The sequence below is a fragment of the Anser anser genome (genome assembly GCF_964211835.1).
Source record: "Anser anser genome assembly, chromosome: 13".
In the NCBI taxonomy this organism is placed as follows: Eukaryota; Metazoa; Chordata; class Aves; order Anseriformes; family Anatidae; genus Anser; species Anser anser.
Window position 1 is genome coordinate 7175078 of NC_139734.1, and position 18227 is coordinate 7193304.

The 18227-nt window shown below is 46.5% G+C and overlaps 2 protein-coding genes across 35 annotated transcripts in view; one reads left to right on the plus strand and one right to left on the minus strand.

The window, feature by feature from the left end:
- Positions 1-18227, plus strand: part of LOC310880783 (uncharacterized protein) — a 302960-nt gene extending 284733 nt beyond the window's left edge. For all 9 annotated transcript variants that reach the window (XR_014571915.1, XR_014571916.1, XR_014571917.1 and 6 more), the window contains 2 exons: positions 3029-3134; positions 9293-18227. The gene's annotated coding sequence lies outside the window, so the exon portion shown is untranslated. The remainder of the gene's footprint in view (positions 1-3028; positions 3135-9292) is intronic.
- ARHGEF9 (Cdc42 guanine nucleotide exchange factor 9) overlaps positions 5264-18227 on the minus strand; it is a 184793-nt gene continuing 171829 nt past the window's right edge. For 18 of the 26 annotated variants that reach the window (XM_083797095.1, XM_083797091.1, XM_083797093.1 and 15 more), the window contains one exon: positions 5264-9188. In XM_083797095.1, coding sequence (XP_083653221.1) covers positions 9007-9188 — 182 coding nt within the window. In that variant the 3' untranslated portion in view covers positions 5264-9006. The remainder of the gene's footprint in view (positions 9189-18227) is intronic. The other 8 variants (XM_083797094.1, XM_083797092.1, XM_083797090.1 and 5 more) reach the window with 2 other exon arrangements.

Below are 18227 nucleotides of genomic sequence, written 5' to 3' on the forward strand. Positions count from 1 at the left end.
TTTCCTGGTCCCAATGCTCTGGATTTCTTTTGTATAGCGTGAAACCACCGCAGCAGCAGGGCTGGCCAGGGACTCCTCTCTTGCCGCCCTGTATCTGTGGGGGAGTGAAACTTAGAGGGAATCGATGCATTGGTCACATCTCCCCTCAGAAAAACAGCCTGTAGGTTAAGGGCTCTGCGAAGGCAGGTGATCACGGCTCCCCGTGACCAAACGAGAATGATCTCCCCCCTTTCTGACCCCCTCGTGTGTGCGCACACAGCACCCACACACCAATGCTGTTGCCTGTCGCAGTAGGGCCCTTGGTGGTTGCCAGAGGCTTTTGTGTCTGCTAGGCGTCCCCTGGGAGCGCAAGGGCTCTCTGCAGCTGGCTGTGGACACCAACACAACTGAGCTGGGCTCCAGCCAAACCGAAACATAAATTGCAAAATAAAAATGATTGTGTTTTAGGTCAGGTAAGGCAGCAAGTGACAGAAACATTTGCAATTGCACTGTTAGAGCAATTTGCCTGTCTGGTCCTTGGCTGGATTCGGGTCTGTGAGACTGTGTAAAAGTGCAGGCCTTGAGGCTCTTTGTTTTTGGCACAGCAAAAGCACCAGTTTGACTGCTGGGGGTTAAGATGCAGCAAATGGTACCCCCATCCTGCTTCCAAACAGAAAAGAAAGAACTAGCGTGATAGCATAAATATGTGGAAAGCAATTCCACTTTGAGATGTGCTAACATGTCTTTGACTCCAAAAGCCCCCAGCTTGGTCTGCACAGGAGTGACTGATGGGGGAAAATCTGTGAAATGCCCACGTCTGCCAGCACTGAGCTGAAATTAAAACAGCTGGGGCAGTGCAGCTCAGCAAAGTTGCGTTCAGACCATTCATCCAGAAAGGACAGCTCTCTCCTGGGATGAAGAAATAGCCAGTGACAAAGGACTTTCTGAGACAATGACAGCAGCAACTTTCCCTTCTGTGAATGACTTATTTGTTCAGACCTGCAGCTCTCTTCTCACTTCTGCAGTGTTTTGCAGTGAACGTGTTACAGCATCAACCCAGCCTCTATAAAACCTGCATTAAAAATCGCTGCTTTGACTAGGAACTGGTAGTCTTAAATGGTGGAGCTAGACTGTCTCCAAGCATTTCCAGTCTGGATCAGCCCTGTCATGAAGCCCTTGGATCAGATCAGACACCGCTTTCTGTGACACCAGTAAGATACCTGTGGTAGGTCACCAGGGCTGTTCCAATTTGTACCAGTTCAGAAAACAGTCGTGAATGATTTTTTTTTTCTTTTAAACCTCAGTTACACAGTTCTAGGGAAAATCCCCCTGATTCAAAGGATCCTGTGGATTGTGGTTGTGTGAGTGTGAGGAGCCCAGGCTCTGTCGGCATTAGATATTGCTGTTACTTGTTTGGCATCGCCACCCAGGGCAAACTGTGCTGTGGGCACAAGCCCACCTGCTTTTTGCTTTCATGTGAACCTGCAAAGGCTCAAATCTACATATATGTACACACAGAGTATTTGCTTCATGCATAAAAGCTTCACAGCTTTTGTAAAAGTGAGATTAAAAGGAGATGCAAACATGACAATATATCCTCTTACTGCTTCTCCAGATGATAAGAGAATCAGAAGTTCTCTTCTGAGGTTAGCTCCCAATGTGTTCTTCTACTGACTTTCTGGTTGAAACCAGGCTCAGCCAACAAGACACCACAGAGCCTCTTGGCGCCTGAATTCATGTTAGTTATAAGCCAATTAGTCCCGTAGTTTATTCTGAAAAAGCTAGTAAAAAAGTTATGCCCTTTCCCCTCCATCTGTGCAATGGGTATAAAAGCAAGGTGGTCGCGAGCGGTGTGTTATGGCTGTCAGCTATTAGAGCAACAGGGCAAGGAAGAGCGTGAGTGCGAAGCTCTGCGTGTATACAGCCCCCATAGCTGCTCTAAATCCAATTACCAGCTCCTCTTCCTGCTGGCGAGCAGGAGGAAACAAGGTTGCTGGCAGTGACAGGGACGTGACAAGATGCCCCTGACCAGAGCGCTTCTTCAGGCACTGATGTTTTCTTTATGAGGCAACCGTTTCTGCAGGGGATTAACTTCTCTGCGTATCTCCTTAATGACAAATTTTAAAAAGTGTTCCCATCTTGCTGTTTTGTTTTTCCTGTTGCTGTTATAACCAGCCCTGAAGGAAGAGGAAAAGTGCTCAGTGTCCCTCAGACAATGTGTCTGTGACTAGCCTGGCCTTGGTTGCTGTGTTGACAGCAGAGAGCTGGAGGGGAGCAGTGTTTGGAAATGGTCCCTCGAGGGCTCCTGGAACAGGGGAACGCTTTTGAGCCATCGCTGCTGCGTGGCCCTGCCTGTGAAAAATGCTGACCAAAGAGACCCTGTCAAATCCGCGAGAGGTAACACATTGCTGTGGCTCTGAAACGAGAAGCTGCGCATCTTCACCAGGATGCGTATTTGCCTTGAGAGTGCTGGAAAAAAAAGGTTGTGAATATTAAAAGCATTTAAGAAATACCAGGTGTCTCTTTCCGATAGCAAAGGTAAGAGATTTTGACAAATAAACAGTTTTACCATTTGTACCTGCAGTTTGGAGAAGATATCTGTGGTTAAACAGCTAGTCCTTCCTTAGTGCAGCATTGCAAAGCCCTCGGCGGACAGTGCTTAGAAATGCTCTCAGAAACGCCAGCTATTCCCCTGCATCCACAGCAACATGCAATTCCAGGTCATTCTTTAATAACCTGGCCCAGATGGTGCATTATGTGCTTTGGAGGCTGCTGACCCGCTCCTGTACTTAGTGCAAAACCTGGTGCTGCTTCTTAGCTACTGAAAAACAAGAGAATTTTCTGTTTGGGCTAGATAGGGATTTGTAATCACAGCACCGTCAATCAGATTGAAAGGCTGATTCCTTAAAAAGGAAAAGCTCAGCTGTAATACCATGGGTATACACACATGGATAAAGCAGAGATGGCTTTGACGTGCAGAGTCATTCATACAACGGTCCTGTCACGTCACAAACATATCAGCCTAAATGCTTTACTGATTATGTTGCAGTTCCCACGCGGAGCTGGGGCCTGGTGCTGCCCATGGAGGCCGACAGCACTACGCAGCGTTTTGCATGCCGACGTGACACCGACCACACAGCTTGCAAACCGTGCAGGTACGTGGAGCAGCACGATACACATCCAGAACAGGGAATCAATCAGGGACATTCATTTTTTTGGTCATTTCCCTACTGGTCACCATCATTCTGAGGGTTGCATTCTGTACTTTGACATGTACGTAATAAAAGCTTTGGTGCAAAACGGTGAGCGTAGGCATGTAACTGCACTTCTGAATCAAGGACCTGCTGTGTCCCCACCACCACCTCAGAGGATCTGCTTGGGATGTTACCTAGAAATACAGCCTAACAAACCTCACACCCCTCCAGACGAATGAACTTTAAACTGGGTCTTTGCTTTTTTGTTTTTGTTTTATGCAACCAAAGTTTGTAGCAGCAGGCAGAATGCTCGGTGGCTGGAAAAGGCTAAACCAAATGACCAGCGTCACTAAATGCAATACGTGTTGGCTAACAGCTACGGGCTGCAGCAGCACTCCCAGCCACGGAGTGCTGCTCTTTCCAGCCACCACCAGGACAGGAAGCCAGGGGCACAGAGGAGCTTTGTTGCTTCTCAGTAAGCATTGGTAGTGCTCTTGCTCCCAGCATGCATGATGGGTTCCTTCCCCATTGCTTCCTTGGCTTTCTTGGTACATTGCACGTCCTGGGCAGTGCGTATGTGCTCCCTGACCCCACTGCCTCGCCTTCCTCACAGCTCGCATATGCAAGCTCAGAGGGGAGTGCAAAATTCTGGCAAACAACTTTTGGGCTCGTTATCTAAAAATGTACTGTAAGGACGGTGGTGTGGGTAGGAGAGCTGCTCTTCAAAGCGAGGTTTCTATATATAGCTGCGTTTTGGGTCTGCTCTCCCCAGCAGCACGCTTTAGAAGCGGTGCTGTGCCCAGCCACCGGTGTGACTGTAGCTACATCCTGCCAGAGAAGCAGAATCATTCAGACAGGTGAGCGCCAGCACAGCACCCATGGCATTGTCATTGCAAGCAAAAATGTAAGCAAGAGAAAAGCTTGGGTTTGGTCTGGGCTATTGCTGAAGCAGGAGGCAAATGTGAAGCTGTGATGCCTGAGTTCAGGGTGTTCAGGCCTCTGAACATGCTCATGATCTGGACCCACTGAAACCTTTGTGCTTGCAGCTTTGCCTCCTATCCTCTCTTTCTCCCAGAGTAGCGCTGCTTGGCTTTTTCTTGTGTTTTTTTTTTTTTTACTATTATTAATATTTTATTTTATTTTTATTCCCTTGTCTGCCTGGTTTCATCTTATATGGGGGCTGAAGACATGGTCATTCTGTGTGCTAGCAAACTGGCCACCACTCACCCACACAGGCACCTGCAGGCTAGATGGGAAAGCAGCAGGCAGTGTCACTCCTGGCAAGGCTGTTTTTGGCTGCAGTTATGTGTAGGACCCTTGTGCGTGTGCCTGGGGTTCTCCACAGGGCATCGGTCCCAGCCTGTACCAGGTCAGGGTGCCGTGGTGGCGTAACCCCAGTTTTCAGGGTTATAACTGCAGTTTTGTGCTATCTAGGGATGCATCACTCAGCTGTCTTACCTGTGACATGCCAGTGGGGTTCTGGAGAGAGCACTCTGCCTTTCAGGGCTACGGCACCAGGCTCCTTCTCCCTGCGGGTGCTCTCTGCCTCCAGGCCAAGGGAAACCTAGGGCAGGAGCCTGCTCGTCTCCTGGGGCTCGGCCTCCTGCAGCAGGGCCGTGAGGGGCTGGGGCTCCCTCCCCTCGGAAACCCCCCTCTGCTCTACTTCCACGTGCTCTGAAACACTTCTCCCGATGCTCACAGCGCATTTGCAATGTCTGTCTGAAGAGTCAGACTGTCGTCAAGTTTGGGTTAGAGCCGTGCGAAGCTCGGTAACAGAAAGCATTTTAAAACCGTGTTTCACAGAAGACTTGATCCAAGCTCCGCTTGGAGAAACCCCTGCCAGCACTTGCAAGGCAGTACTGTGTCAGTGCTGGACCTCCAGCTACTCGTTAATCATTTCCCTCCGTTCAGATGGAGGACACAAAGCGAGGGGAAGGGGAGGTTTCTCCAGAACAAGCCTATTTTTGGTTACATGTGAACATCTTGGTGTCTGCTTCGCTGACAAGCTGGAGCCCCCCCAGCCATTCGTGCTCAGCCTTTGGGAGAAGAGTGAGACCGCTCTGAGGAAAATGATTTAAAATGCCTTCAGATGCCTTTTCACTTCTTTTTATTTAATTCCATAAATATTTTCATAAGGCTCAGTGTCTTTACAACACTTTTTTAAACACTTTTTTTTGTTTTATACACACAACTTTGACACTTGTTTGACAGGGTCAAACAGTCCAATATAAACAAAATAATAAAACTGGCAAGTGCGGATCAGCTGGGTTACCAAAATCCTTTTTTTTCTTTTTTCTTTTTTTTTTCTCTTACTGTTAAAACCCCAAAAGCACTAAAATATCAGTATTTGGCTTCAAACTAGAATTTTAAAACCCTTTTTTTTTTTTTTTTTTTTTTTTAATTCTCTGCTACAAGTCCCTGTCGTCATAGTGCCTTTAAACTCCTACAGCCTCTTCTTTTCTTCTCAAGGAAAAATAAGCTTGGTGATGCCATGCAGAACTTACAATAGCTACTAAATATACATGTTCCCTGAAATGTAGCTGCAATGAAAAGATGACAGAGCATAAAGAGAACAAAACCAGAAACCCAAAGCACCACAGTGTACTATCAATAACATTGCAATGGATGGCCGGTGACCATCCAGAAACTGAAACAAATTTCAAATATATTTCTCTATGTATTATTTTCTATTTACAACTGTTAGATGCACCTAGGTTGATTCTTGTTTGATCTTTTTGGAGAGGGTGGGGAGGCGAAAGTCTTGAATTTAGATCCTCTGTTCTAGTGTCTAGGTCAAGGGGTAATGCATGTCATTTACCTAGGGAAGAGGGTATTTTTATTTTATATATATATATAGTTTCAGCCAGAGAAATACCGTAAACATGTAAGTTTGTTACAACTCTCTTGTCTCTGCATATGGGATGGTAAGTGGGTTCCTCCTGTCTGGCATTGAAATGAAAGTCTGTATCAGATGCTCAGTCAAAATCACCCCAATCTGACAGCATCTACGCTGCTTCCAGCACTTTCAGACACACGAGGCAGCCCAACCCTGCTCCCTATTGGGAAAGCCACAGTAGGTAGTAAAAGTGGGACCCAGTGCTGGTTCTTCTTTGTGATAATGCTCCATCTCTTGCAGCACCTTGGCAATTTATGGAGGGGAAGAGCTTTCTTGAATGCCATGCCTGAGAGCCAAGCCCCTCTTCCCTCTGGAACAACGCCTGCATCTGCTTTGCCTGCCACCTGGCTTCGGCAAGTGCTAGCAGCGCTAGCTTGGTTTGGCTTTCCGCTTAAGAAAGAAGCTGTGAGTCCAACAAGTGGCCTTGTCAGATCAAGCGAGTCTTGATTTATGATGCAAATAATGGTGTGGCGGTGGTGTTTCTTTTTTCCTAGTGCTGAATATTTAGGAAGCATCTTCTCATAAAAATTATGGATGTCTCATTCTCACTCTCTGAGGCACAAAACAGTAAATGAACAGGCTTAACTAATGTGCTTGTTACTTTTTTTCCCTAAGCAATTAAAAGGCAAAGGAATAAGTGAAATTTCCATCATGTTGACAACAGATTATAATCTCTCTCTTTCTCTCTCTCTCTGCATCTCTCTCCAGCCATTCAGAAACAGTAAAACATTTCAGTTAACTTCTGCAAACCAATCTCATTCACTTCTCTAAATACCCATTCTGTTAAACAAAATAATAATTGCTACATTTTCAATATGAAAATCTGAGCATAAAAATGCAAAGGTACAAAAGAGCATAGGAATTACTTCTGATATAAAATTGCACTGCCTCCTGCTTGGGGCTCCCAGTGTTTCGCTGTTGCCTGTCACAGAGGGACCACTCTTCTGCTCCAAAATGCTAATCTGGTGTTGTTCAGTGAGAGTTTCTAAGTTACTAAAAGGTGCTGAGATTATTTTTGTACTTAAATAAAAAATACATTCGCTGCCTTGTAACATGCCCTGAAAGAAAAGAGGCTCCACAGAAATACTGAAATCGCACTCTCTGCTTTTGCCATTTTCTTGTAGTTCTTGTGTGGAAAAAAAAAATGTTTATCCACACTGCTGGCCTGAGGTGTTTATATGGTGTACCAAATTCAAAAGAAAATGATAAATACCATGATCTATTATTTCATCCCAGGTTTTCAAAGGAGCTTGCAGAATAGCTCTGCAAAGCTTTTGAATTTCATCTTCTGAACCTGGTTAAACAATCTCAGTTGTCATAGGGAGAAAAAAAATCATCCTAGTGCACAATGATTTGTTTTACAAGCTCAAACATAAGTTTTTGCGCTTGCATACAAATGTAGTTAAGGCTGAAATTGTAGGAAATGTCTTTGAAAGTACAGCTATGAATCTCCAGAGTGAGAAAAAGAGAGAGAAAGAGACCCGGAGAATTCAGCTAATCACTCCAGAGCCCACTGACCCTGATGCACCACTGCTGACCATTGCTGCAGCTCAGATTTAACTGAGCGGTGATTTAGATTAGGTCATACTCATGATCACAGGGCTAAACTTCTCAGGTCACATCCACATCTTTCCTGAAAGGCAGTTCTCAACTGCTCTGCAGCTTGGATGCATTAAATATCAGGTAAATACTTCCGATTACTTGGGCAATGATCCTTCTGCTGATGGGTCACTACTGGCAGCTCACGTTTTGCCTGGGAGGTCAGTGCCCAAGTGGAGCCGGCGTTCTTAAACGCAAGAGTAGTGCAGGCATGACCCTCTCTTTTGGGATCATTGCTCCTGTAAACAGCAATTAGTGGTTTGTTAATGCAGTACTGTGCAGGTGTGAGTGTGGCCACCAGGATGGGACCTTAGTTCCTGAAGAAAGAAAACTGGCCATTTGTTGGAGCCTAATAGCCAATTTTCCTCTAGCTGGAATGGAGGGCATGAAGCCATCAGTTTTTAAGCTTTTATCTTTGCATGGAAAACAAAGATAGGAGTGGGCTTTTCAGAGAGTTGTGTCTCAGCTTAAAAAGAAAATAAATCAAAATCAAAGATAGCCCCACAGAAAAAAATAAATAAAATGCAAAAGAAATAAAAGCCCCCAAAATTCTTTTCTCAGTCTTACGCCGAGTGTGAACAAATCACACTGAATTGAGAAAAAGACAGTGCTTTCAAAAGTGCAAGAAATTAACTGAGGAAAACCCATCTCTCACTTCCTAAATAGCTGCTACCCCTTCTGCTTGTTTTCACCTGCACACAACAAAAATAGTTAAAGCCAGAGAAATACTGCACAGCAGAGCATGGTGCACAAGGGAGCACATCCAGACAGGCACGAGTCAGACCAGAGAATGCAGGACAGGGACGGGGAGGGTTGATGCTCTTCGTTGAAATGGTGACTCCGGGGACAGCCAAGGAAGGGACGGAGAGGGAGGGAGAGATCTCCCAGCGATCCAAAAAACAAACAAACCCCCCATAAATAAAATCAAATAACATACACCAATGTAGTCCATGAGAAACTTCGATGACGAATTCACACAAGCAGGAAAGCATTCTGGGATGCCAATGACAACTTGAATGAAGATGAAGAAGAAAAGAAAAAAACACAATGTCCGACCGATGGAATAAAATAAAATAGGTCACATGATTAGAAATAATTGGTGCTTCCTAGTATCTAGTAGCAGATTGCTTCCCAAAAACAACAAAAAAGTTTTTGGTCCTTCTGTATATATACATATATGTATATATATTATTTTTAAATATGTATGTATATATATATGTATATATTTAGTTGCAACAGTGCTTCTCCGAAAAAAGGTCCATCTATAAATATAATTTTACTTCATTTTATTTTTAATTTTAAATTGGTTTAAGTTAAAATTCACCATCTTTCTAGGTATTATTTTTTGAATGGTGTTAACCTGCTGAAGTTTTGCCAGAATGGTGCCTGGCTGCGTCTGGGTTCGGTGAACTCGAAGACCTGGGCCTGGGATATGCCATCTGTCACCATGTATTGTCCCTGATTTAATGGATCCTGGGGTGGTGGGTAGGCTGGAGGAACCGACTTGGAGCAGCTCACACCTGCATTGATGATCGGGGGGGAAAAAGAAACAGATCAGTCAAAGTGCAATTGGGTCAATAGTCTTTCTTCGTCATGCTATCACTTCTTATCGCTTTATAACCAGGGTCCCAAACAACAGGGAGACATGCTAGAGACGGCAAGTCTACGGAGAAACGCAGCCGCTGCCTAACTCTCAGCTCAGAGGCTACCTGTGCTGGACCGCATGTTGAAGATTTAGAGACGATCCATTACTTTTGTATTGGCAGAGTTTTGCCTGCCCTGATGGAAAAGTCCTGCGTGCCCTAGCGAGACGCAGCGCTATGGCTGTGCCGTAGGTGGCACCAGCCTGGTCAGACGTCAGCAGACAGCCATAGCGCCAGTCCCACTCTCCCATTTAACACTTGATGTTTCTGAGCTCGTTTTCACCCTCCCAGCTACATTCACAATGGGTTTTGCCCTGGCAAAGGTGCCCCAGTGACCAGCCCCGAGCAGCGCGACCCCAAGGACCGCTCGGCGCCAGCTCCCGCGCCAGAAGGGAGCAGCGCAAGGCGGCTCGGGCAGAGCGCTGCTGCAGGGCCCTGCATCACTAGACAAAGGGCAACTTGTTGTTTTGGACAGCTTGTCAGACTTTTCCATAGGGTTTTAAATTTATCAGCCTTGTTTCAGCCCAAAACGGCTATATGCAATGCAGGAAAGGCTTGCTTCTGCTCAATCCAAATGGGCAGCAATGGATGGACTGGCAAGGCTACACCTCCAGGGTCTATCGGCGGCCGGGTGCGTGATGCCCACTTAAGTGTCACAATGCCTGTGCAGGGAAGGGGTGAGAGGACACTGCTCTTACAGGTTCCCCAAGACAGAGGGGAGCTCCAGCAAGCTGGGACCTACACAGCCGCTCATAAAGGATGACGCACAGATCGCAGCGCTGGGTGAATGGAGGCGGAACAGAGGGAGGCGTTGTGCCACCGAAGTGCAGCCTACAGGGAAAAGTCACAGCTACTTCTGCATCGCCTCCCCGCCACGCCACGGACGAGGGATAACCCTCAGGATACTGTGATCAGCTGGAAACCGCAACTTCCAAAAGGGATGGGAAGGAGGAAGGAGCAGGGCTCCGAAGTGGGGTGCTGTAAGCTCTGGCCATCTCTGGATCCCCTCTGCTGCATGCAGAACTGCTCTTCCTTCTGCGGGAGGGCAGCCCCAGCCACGAGACGGGTGGCAAGCGTCGCAAGGGCCATCGCGAGGCCGCTGCCTCCCCTGGTCTTAACCGCAGGAGCGAGGTGACTCTACCCGAGTAGCTCAGTGTCCTCGTCTGGAAAGCGGGATGGCATGACCCACCTACCTCACACAAGGATGGTGAAGCTAAATTAATTAATGTTTGTAAAACACTTTGAGATCCTCGGATGGGAAGGTGCTAGAGAAGGCAAAATACGGTGATTAGCACCCAGGTACCACAGCAAGGTGTGTAAAAGCAATGTGACTGCATTCAGTTTGCGGTTCCTAGCCACACACAAACACATGCTTTGCAGGATCAGCACCGGCTGGCCCGGGCACAGGAAGGCTGCACACAGTCGGGTACTTACAGACAAAGGAAAAAGCCTCACAAAGTGCACTCACGGAGCTCGTCTGACAATTTCTATATGGTGCCACAGTGTAAACCAAAAACCTCTTTTTTTTAGATACGAAGCTAAGGCTCTTTAGGTAAGAAAATTCATTTTCTCTTACTACAGAATTTACCCGTTATGGGTTCTTAAAAACATCAGAAGGTTCAGACCAAATGGAGATAGCATCTCGATGGCTAATCAATTTCTCCTTCTTTACAGCAAATACAATCCAATCATGCAGCTTTCTGTCCACTGCAGGGAGTAACCAAGGCTGTTCCTCAGGGTGGACAAAAATTGCTCCATAATTCATTACTTACAAACCTTTAACCAATTCATCACAGTTAGTATTTCAAACAGTTGAAAAGAGCAATCTGGCGATGTTCTGCATTTTTATCTGTATGCTGGAATAGTTACTCATCAACAAGCTTTCTACTCTATCTTTCCCAAGCTCCTCTCTCCCACAGGCAGTGTGCAGAGTGGAGCCCAAGCCCAGAGCCCTGCTGTCCTGGGGTCAAACCCGGCCGGGGTCAGTCCTAGGAGACCCGAGACACCATGGGTACCATCCTTGCTGGCAGGGCTCAACAGTCCATTCTCATTTGCCACGCTGTGACTTAAGCCAATGATGTCCCATAAGGGCAGAGCATGGGCCTGAGCTCACCCCCGCCCCACCGCTTCTATCCCTTCTTCTACCACTGTCCTGCTCCACGCTGCCTTCCTGGAGGGCGATTCAATGTGTGGGTGGTGAAACCAACTACAGCGTCTGCTCTGGAGACCAAACTCCAGCCCTGAATCCACACAAGAGTGCAGACATCCCCCTGGAGAACTCCAGCCATTAGTGCCTTGGCCGCTTGTCCCAGGTGAGAAGAGGCTGGTGAGGAGTTTTAGGCTCTGTGTCAAGGTTAGGATCTAGTGCAGGTCCCTTACATGGCTGGAGTTGGGAAATGCATCTTCTATCTGGTAGACAGTTTGGATCCCAAAGGACTGCTTCAAAGGGCGATAGTCCTGGTGCCACCAGGGTTACTAACTAATGCCCTACAACACAAAAGGGCTGTGAATCTAACGCTGCTACTATGGGACAGACAGCAGTTGTTTCTAGCTTTGGAAGACCTTAAAACCGCGCTGCTTTAATGACATGGCCCAATGTCTTTTGCATCCTGTGGCTGCAGAATTGCACCTAGCCTTGTGATGCATCTGGCCTGCCATGCTGAGCCGTGCTGAGCTCTCTATTGTCTTTAAACCAGCTTGTGGAGGGTGAACGAGTGTTTTTTAATCACGACACAGAAATGCTATGAAATCTCCTGGATCAGCAAAATGTTATGCACTTGGGCAGCTGGAGCAGTAGAAAAAGGACAGGCTGGCTGAAGTCCACTGACATTGATGGAGTTACACTGGAAAGAATGTAATCCATAGTCTGTCTTCTCCAAACAAGAAAAAGGCAGACTCCCCTGGCCAGATCACTAGCAAACCCCATTCAGTTCTTTCCCAAGAGAAGCCTTTTTGGTCCAAACTCCTGGAAAACAGCTAGCCCTGCCTGGAACATGCCCATGCAAACACACACTGCCACTTCCCGCAGTAAAGAAGCTCGGACCCATAGTCTTCAAAGTGTTTCTTTGTGTGACCCTGCTCAAGGATGTAGGGTTTTAGTATTAGCATCTAAGTTGGATGAACTTCAAAAGCTCCCGGTTGGTTCTACTTGAATAAACAGCCAAAGGTTTGCATATTTATCATATCTATCAAATGGCATCCATGGCCTGAACGATCACAACTGTGCATCTCAATGGCATGCGTAATTACTGGGTGTTTGAGGGCATGCAAATAAAAACATTTGTGCTCTGGCAAGGCAGACTGATTATGCCCTAAGAATGCGTTTTCTTGTGAAACTGTGATACGGCATGTTGCAAAAGCTCGAGGTGCCCTGAGAATGGCTTTGGTTTTGACATGCCGATGTTCGTGACAAGGTGGAACACAGGAATTATGTGCAGAAGGAGGGAAATTCACCTAATCTGAACATCTTCAGAACCCGAGAAGGAGCAATTCTGGGAAAAAGTATGACAGGTTGCTATTTTTCTATTCTGCTGTGAAGTGGTTTGTTCTCTCATCAGAACTCGGGGCTGTTGTGCAAAATTGTCTCTTGAGGGATTTTTTTATATGCAAAGCCATCACTCCACTGCAATTCAACAGAAAGAAATGAGCAAAGCTCTTTTCCAATGCAATTTTGGGCTGCTCGGAGAACAGAATTCAAAGCGCAAAGGGAAAGAATCGATAGATAAGTAATGATTTCCAGACACAGCTGCTGCACTGCCTTCCCGAGGCGTAAGAAAACAGCTATACACCAATGACCAGACTTGGAGCTCCTTCTGCTGGTTCATGCATAATTCTGCACAGTAGCAGAATATAAAGGCTGCAGCTGCATAGCAAGATCATTTGGCAGGGTGGGGGCCATGGAAATCTGTTCGGAATAAGCAAAAAGAAAACTCCAGGGTTTATGATTTGGCTAGACAAAACTGGTAAAGAGAGATGCTGCGCTGTCAGTTGAAACTGCCTTTTTTTAGTGCTAGGACACGTCACTTGGAAGCTTTTGGCTTTCGCAGCTCAGAAGAAAACAATTAAAAGATATAACATGATCTCCTTATTTTTTCCTTCCTTTTTTTCAAAGTGCCTCCTCTATTTGAGATTACACCGGGACTCCACTAGCACTTGAAGACCCAGGAGCACGCTGCAAACTCACAGGCTATCCACACGGACACGTGCAGACGGACCCATGTATAACTAGCGGGGCAGCTCCATTAACACTGCACCTTGTGAGAGTTAATACAAAGCGCACACAGAATACAGGCAGATATGCCTCTATAACCATGGAAACTTGCCTTACAAGATGCTTATTCCATCCTTACCCTATAAGATTTTCTCTCATATTTTGATCAGGAGCTATTTCATTGGCTTTTCTTCTGCCTATCCATCTAGATAGCATGTTGTTCATTGCTCCCACTAGTTGAGTGGGAGACAATAAAACGCCAGCACCTCCTTTCTGTAGTGGCTGAGGGGAGGCTGTTGGAAAGGAGGCAGTGCCGCACTAAGGGGCCTCTCAAATCCTCAATGGCAGCTTCAGGAGCCATGCTCGAAAAATCTTATAAATTTCATTTCCTTGTTTTAGTTTAACCCATACACAACATGGGTAGCAGGGAACATGCCTCAAGAACACTAATTGATATATCGTTAATTACTACTGCAGCAGAGACAAATTTAGTTTAACGAAACCAGAAACAGCCATGGCTGAATGGGTACAGCCCTTTGCCCTTCTTCAGCACGTTTCAACAGAGGATCTCAAAGCACTTCACCACTGCTCATTCTGTTGCTGTTATATTCAGAGTCAGCAACTACTCTGTGCCTGGTATTAGTTCTGCTGATTGCAGGCAGTTTTTACACCAAGAGGTGGGGATGGGAGATTTGAACAGGAACCGTCCACCACCAATAGCAGTCCTTAGCAGCCACGGACTTCACTGGTCTTCACTTCCATGCTCAGCTCCCCAGCTCAGATTTTGTCCTGCTCACCCAGTTCAAGAGGAACCTAAGTGGTGCATTAGCCATGGCTCTTCACGCAGCAGGGGATTTTTATCAATGGGCTGGCAGAGGTAGATATTGCCAGGAATGGTACCTGTGAGGAGAAGATGCCTGAGCTCCCCTTTCTAAGCACTAGCTTAACTTCTCTGTTTGGAGGAAGAGGAAAAGAAAAGGGCCCCCTGCTGCTCAGGGGGACCCTGCGGCCTTGAGAAATGCAACAGAGGAAAACAGTGATCTTGTGGCTGGGCTATTCCACAGCCAAGCGCACTATCTACAAATACTGAGCTAACTTTACCTTCCCGAATCTATTTACCAAGCCTGTTACTACAACCTAATGTCATCAGACTAGACGTTAAGATAACGATTCCTCATGTGATAAGCAAAAGCTAAGTGAGGCAAGGTGGAATAAATGATACAAGGGCTTTATCAATCAAAGCCGGGTGAAAACTAATTGCATTTATGTAGTCTCCCTCTCCTCCAGCATTACCTACGCTGATAGCAATGAGCACTGTGTCTGTGTCACTGATGGGAAGAGATCACTTCGTCCATCGCTGCCCTGAAATGCAGCCTCGCTGGGGTTAAGAAATGAACCAAGCAAGACTATCCCTTACCTGACATACCTCACTGAACCGAAAGTACAATAGTGCTGGGCTGACAGCCTCATTGCAGTTGGAATCTCAACCTGACATTGACGTCAACACCTTGACTCTTCAAATGAGGGCTCGGCATTGATGGAAAAACCCAGGCACCCTGTTTCACATCTCACCAAAAACTCCCCTGGAGAATCTGCTCAAAGCGTGTGCCCACTGCTCAGTCACCAACACCATCCTCAGAGGTCTCCCACCCAAGAGTTTATTCTTGATTTTATTTAGCTCGGTGCTGGACCAGATCTCAGATGGAACTACCGACCGTCTTGGTGATCGTGATCAGAGAGCACTGCTTGTGGACCCACAGCACCCCTGGGGGCTGGGGCAAGCTGCAGGGGGGCACCACGTAATGCTGGTCTTTGGGAGGTCTGGGGAGGGGTCTCTGTTATGGGCAATGGGGTAAGCTCTGTGATGTCTCAGTCTGTGGGGAAATGCCACCAAGAACATGATTAGCGCCATTCTTTCGCCTGTGCAGTGGGAAGCTTTGTGAAAAAAAGGAAACAGGCCCTGAATATCTGAAAATGCCAGCACCCCTCTTTGTTTCTGCCTGGTTGGTCTATGTGTTGCCCAGGCTCCTTCAGCCCCCCAGGCTATGTCTCCCCAGATGTGAAGAGGATGGAAGACAGCCAGGGCCAATCTCGTTAGCAACAAAGATGCAATAAAGGAGGTTCAAACACTCAGAAAAACTCCAGGAGGTGCCTGCAGACTCTGTTACCTGGTAAGCCCTGTCCTTTCCAGGTGGATGAAGCCAGCACAAGTACACTAACACGCAGTTGCCTTGTTTTGCTGTGCAGACTTGCTGGGGGAGAGCTTAAAGCGTGCAAGTTTGAGATGTTAAACAAAGCTGTTGGGTGTTTGGGTCAGGGTTTTATGAGCTAGTTAGCTGTGAGCTCAAGTGATCAGAAAGGAAGAAGTTAGCAGGAAAATTCAGTGACTCAGAGAGGGTTTTACTGCAGGCCACAGCAGCTCATGCTGGCTGATGATTTAACCCCTGCTGGAGTTTGCATAGCTGGGTATTTATGGGCAGGTTTAATGACAGCATCCTTCTCAGCTCAAGGCAAAGGGTGATGTATGTTTTCCTCCTTCTACTAGTCCCAGACCACCAGGCTGAAGATTTGTCCGGGCTGAGGGCATCTGCTCTGGTGAAGCTGTGGCACAGTGCAAAGGAGAATACATGGGACAGAGAGGAAAGCAAGAAGCTGGCTCATAGCATGGGGCTGCAGAGCTCTCCTGGGGCCGGGAAACCCTCTCACCTAGCTCTAAGGCCACTTCTTTAAATTTGAGCAAACATTTAATTTTCCAAAATGGGAATATTAATGGGAAACAGAGCTTTGAAGATGGGCTCTCTTCACTGGGCAGTGGAACTGCTAATCACCCTGAAAACCTTGGCTGACAGCTTCTAGGAACGCGAGCTAATATCCCTTTTGTGTCTGAGGGAAGGAGACACCCTATGTGCTACCCTGCATGGGGACAGATGTGGACAAAGCTGGGGAATCCAGTAAGTAACTGAATGTTTCTGAACGCTGCAAATGCTCATCACGGGGGGGGGGATCAAAAGTGGCCAGCAGAAGGGAAGCCCCTGATGGACAGAGGCAGTGAAGGAGCCTTCTGTTTCCAGACACTTAGAAATGGAAAAAGTACCCTGGATAATCCTGTGTCGGTATTAAGAATAGACCAGAATTCTACATGTGATCCATTTTCATGGGGACTTCAGCCTTGTTTCCACTGCTATAGTCAATCACAAATGCAATTTGGAAGTGCAATTTGATGCTATCTTAATGTCTAACTTGCCACTGCAGGTAGCAAAGGTCCTCAGTGGTACCTGACCTTAACTGCAAAATTGCAGACTTGATCGACTGTGGTTTAAAAAGGGTGGAGTTTTGTTGTTGTTGGTCGTGGTGGTTTGTTTTTGTTTTTTTGTAAATCAAGCCAAATAAAATACTCTATTATTTTACTATTTCTAGGAGCCACCACACTGAATTCTATTTCCAGTTACCACACTGACATTCAAAGACACTGAAGAGTTGTAACTGAGAGGGAAAATCTTGAACAATCAATGTGAAAAGAAAAAAAAAACAACAAACAGCCCCTCTCCCTATCTGTCGGTAAGGCGCACGACCAACACTATCCATTTACCTTACATCTAATGGACTTAAAAAAGGCAGAAAATTGGTTTAATGCTGTCTTAAGGCTCATGGCCTAATATTATTATGTTTTCTCCAATCTAATAAGTAGTGCAAATCGTAGTATATTGCTGAAATCTGACCTTGCACATCATTAAATCTATTTGGAAGGAGGCTTGTGTACGCATTTCTGTTTGGGCACGAGAATTAAGAGGTGGCTGCTTCCAAATGGGCTGACTTGAGCCCCACAGACAACCCTCATTTGGGGACTGAAAATCTCAAAACACAGAGTTGTGCTCTTAGTTAATCACCTGCATGAAGTTTCCATTAGTTTAGAAAGTTTTAAGGTTTCTTCTCCTGCTATTGGGCGATCTCTCACTGTCTTGCCCTCGTGTGCTGCAGCGAGTGGTAGTTTAAATGCTTCCCCTTAAAATGCATGCAGCCGGCTCCAGAGTAATACCTCTGGGAGGTGTGGTACAACAGTGCATGAAATAAGCTGCAGTTCATACTATTTGAAAAATGTTTTTCTGCTTCACCTCTAACAAAGTTGATCGCATTTTCCATTTCACCTCCTTCACAGCTTTTCTCTCTTCCTTAAGTATTCTGTGACAGGGAAATTACCATGGGTTCCCATTTAAGAGGTGGAGGGAATGACTGAGATAATCTAGAAACAAGTAACAGACATCCGCTGACATGCGAGCAGAGCTCTCACCACGTCAGGTCGGGCTGCTGAGCTATCGAGCCCTGCAGTAGCCACCGAGATCTGTCCAGTGAAGATCTCAGTGTCTTTAACTGAACATATACTTCAGTTGAATGCAGTGGAAATATTCCTATTCCTAAAGGGTTTCACTGCCTTCCAGGTATAACTGATGCTCCAGAAACAACTTAACACCCCTTCCGTTGCTTCTGTCCTGCTGTGGGAGGCTGGGTGGGGAGGACAAAGGCAGCCCCGCTGCCCGCAACTGCCCAGTGTACGCACGCCGGTCTGCCTGCTGCCAGCCCCGAGAGCAGCACCTCGGCCACAGCAACACAGCCCAAGCACCTTCCAGGGTCTTTGGCAAAAAAAAATAATAATAATAATTGTTGGCAATTGATGTTAAATGCACATGGAAAGATTCAAAACATCAGTC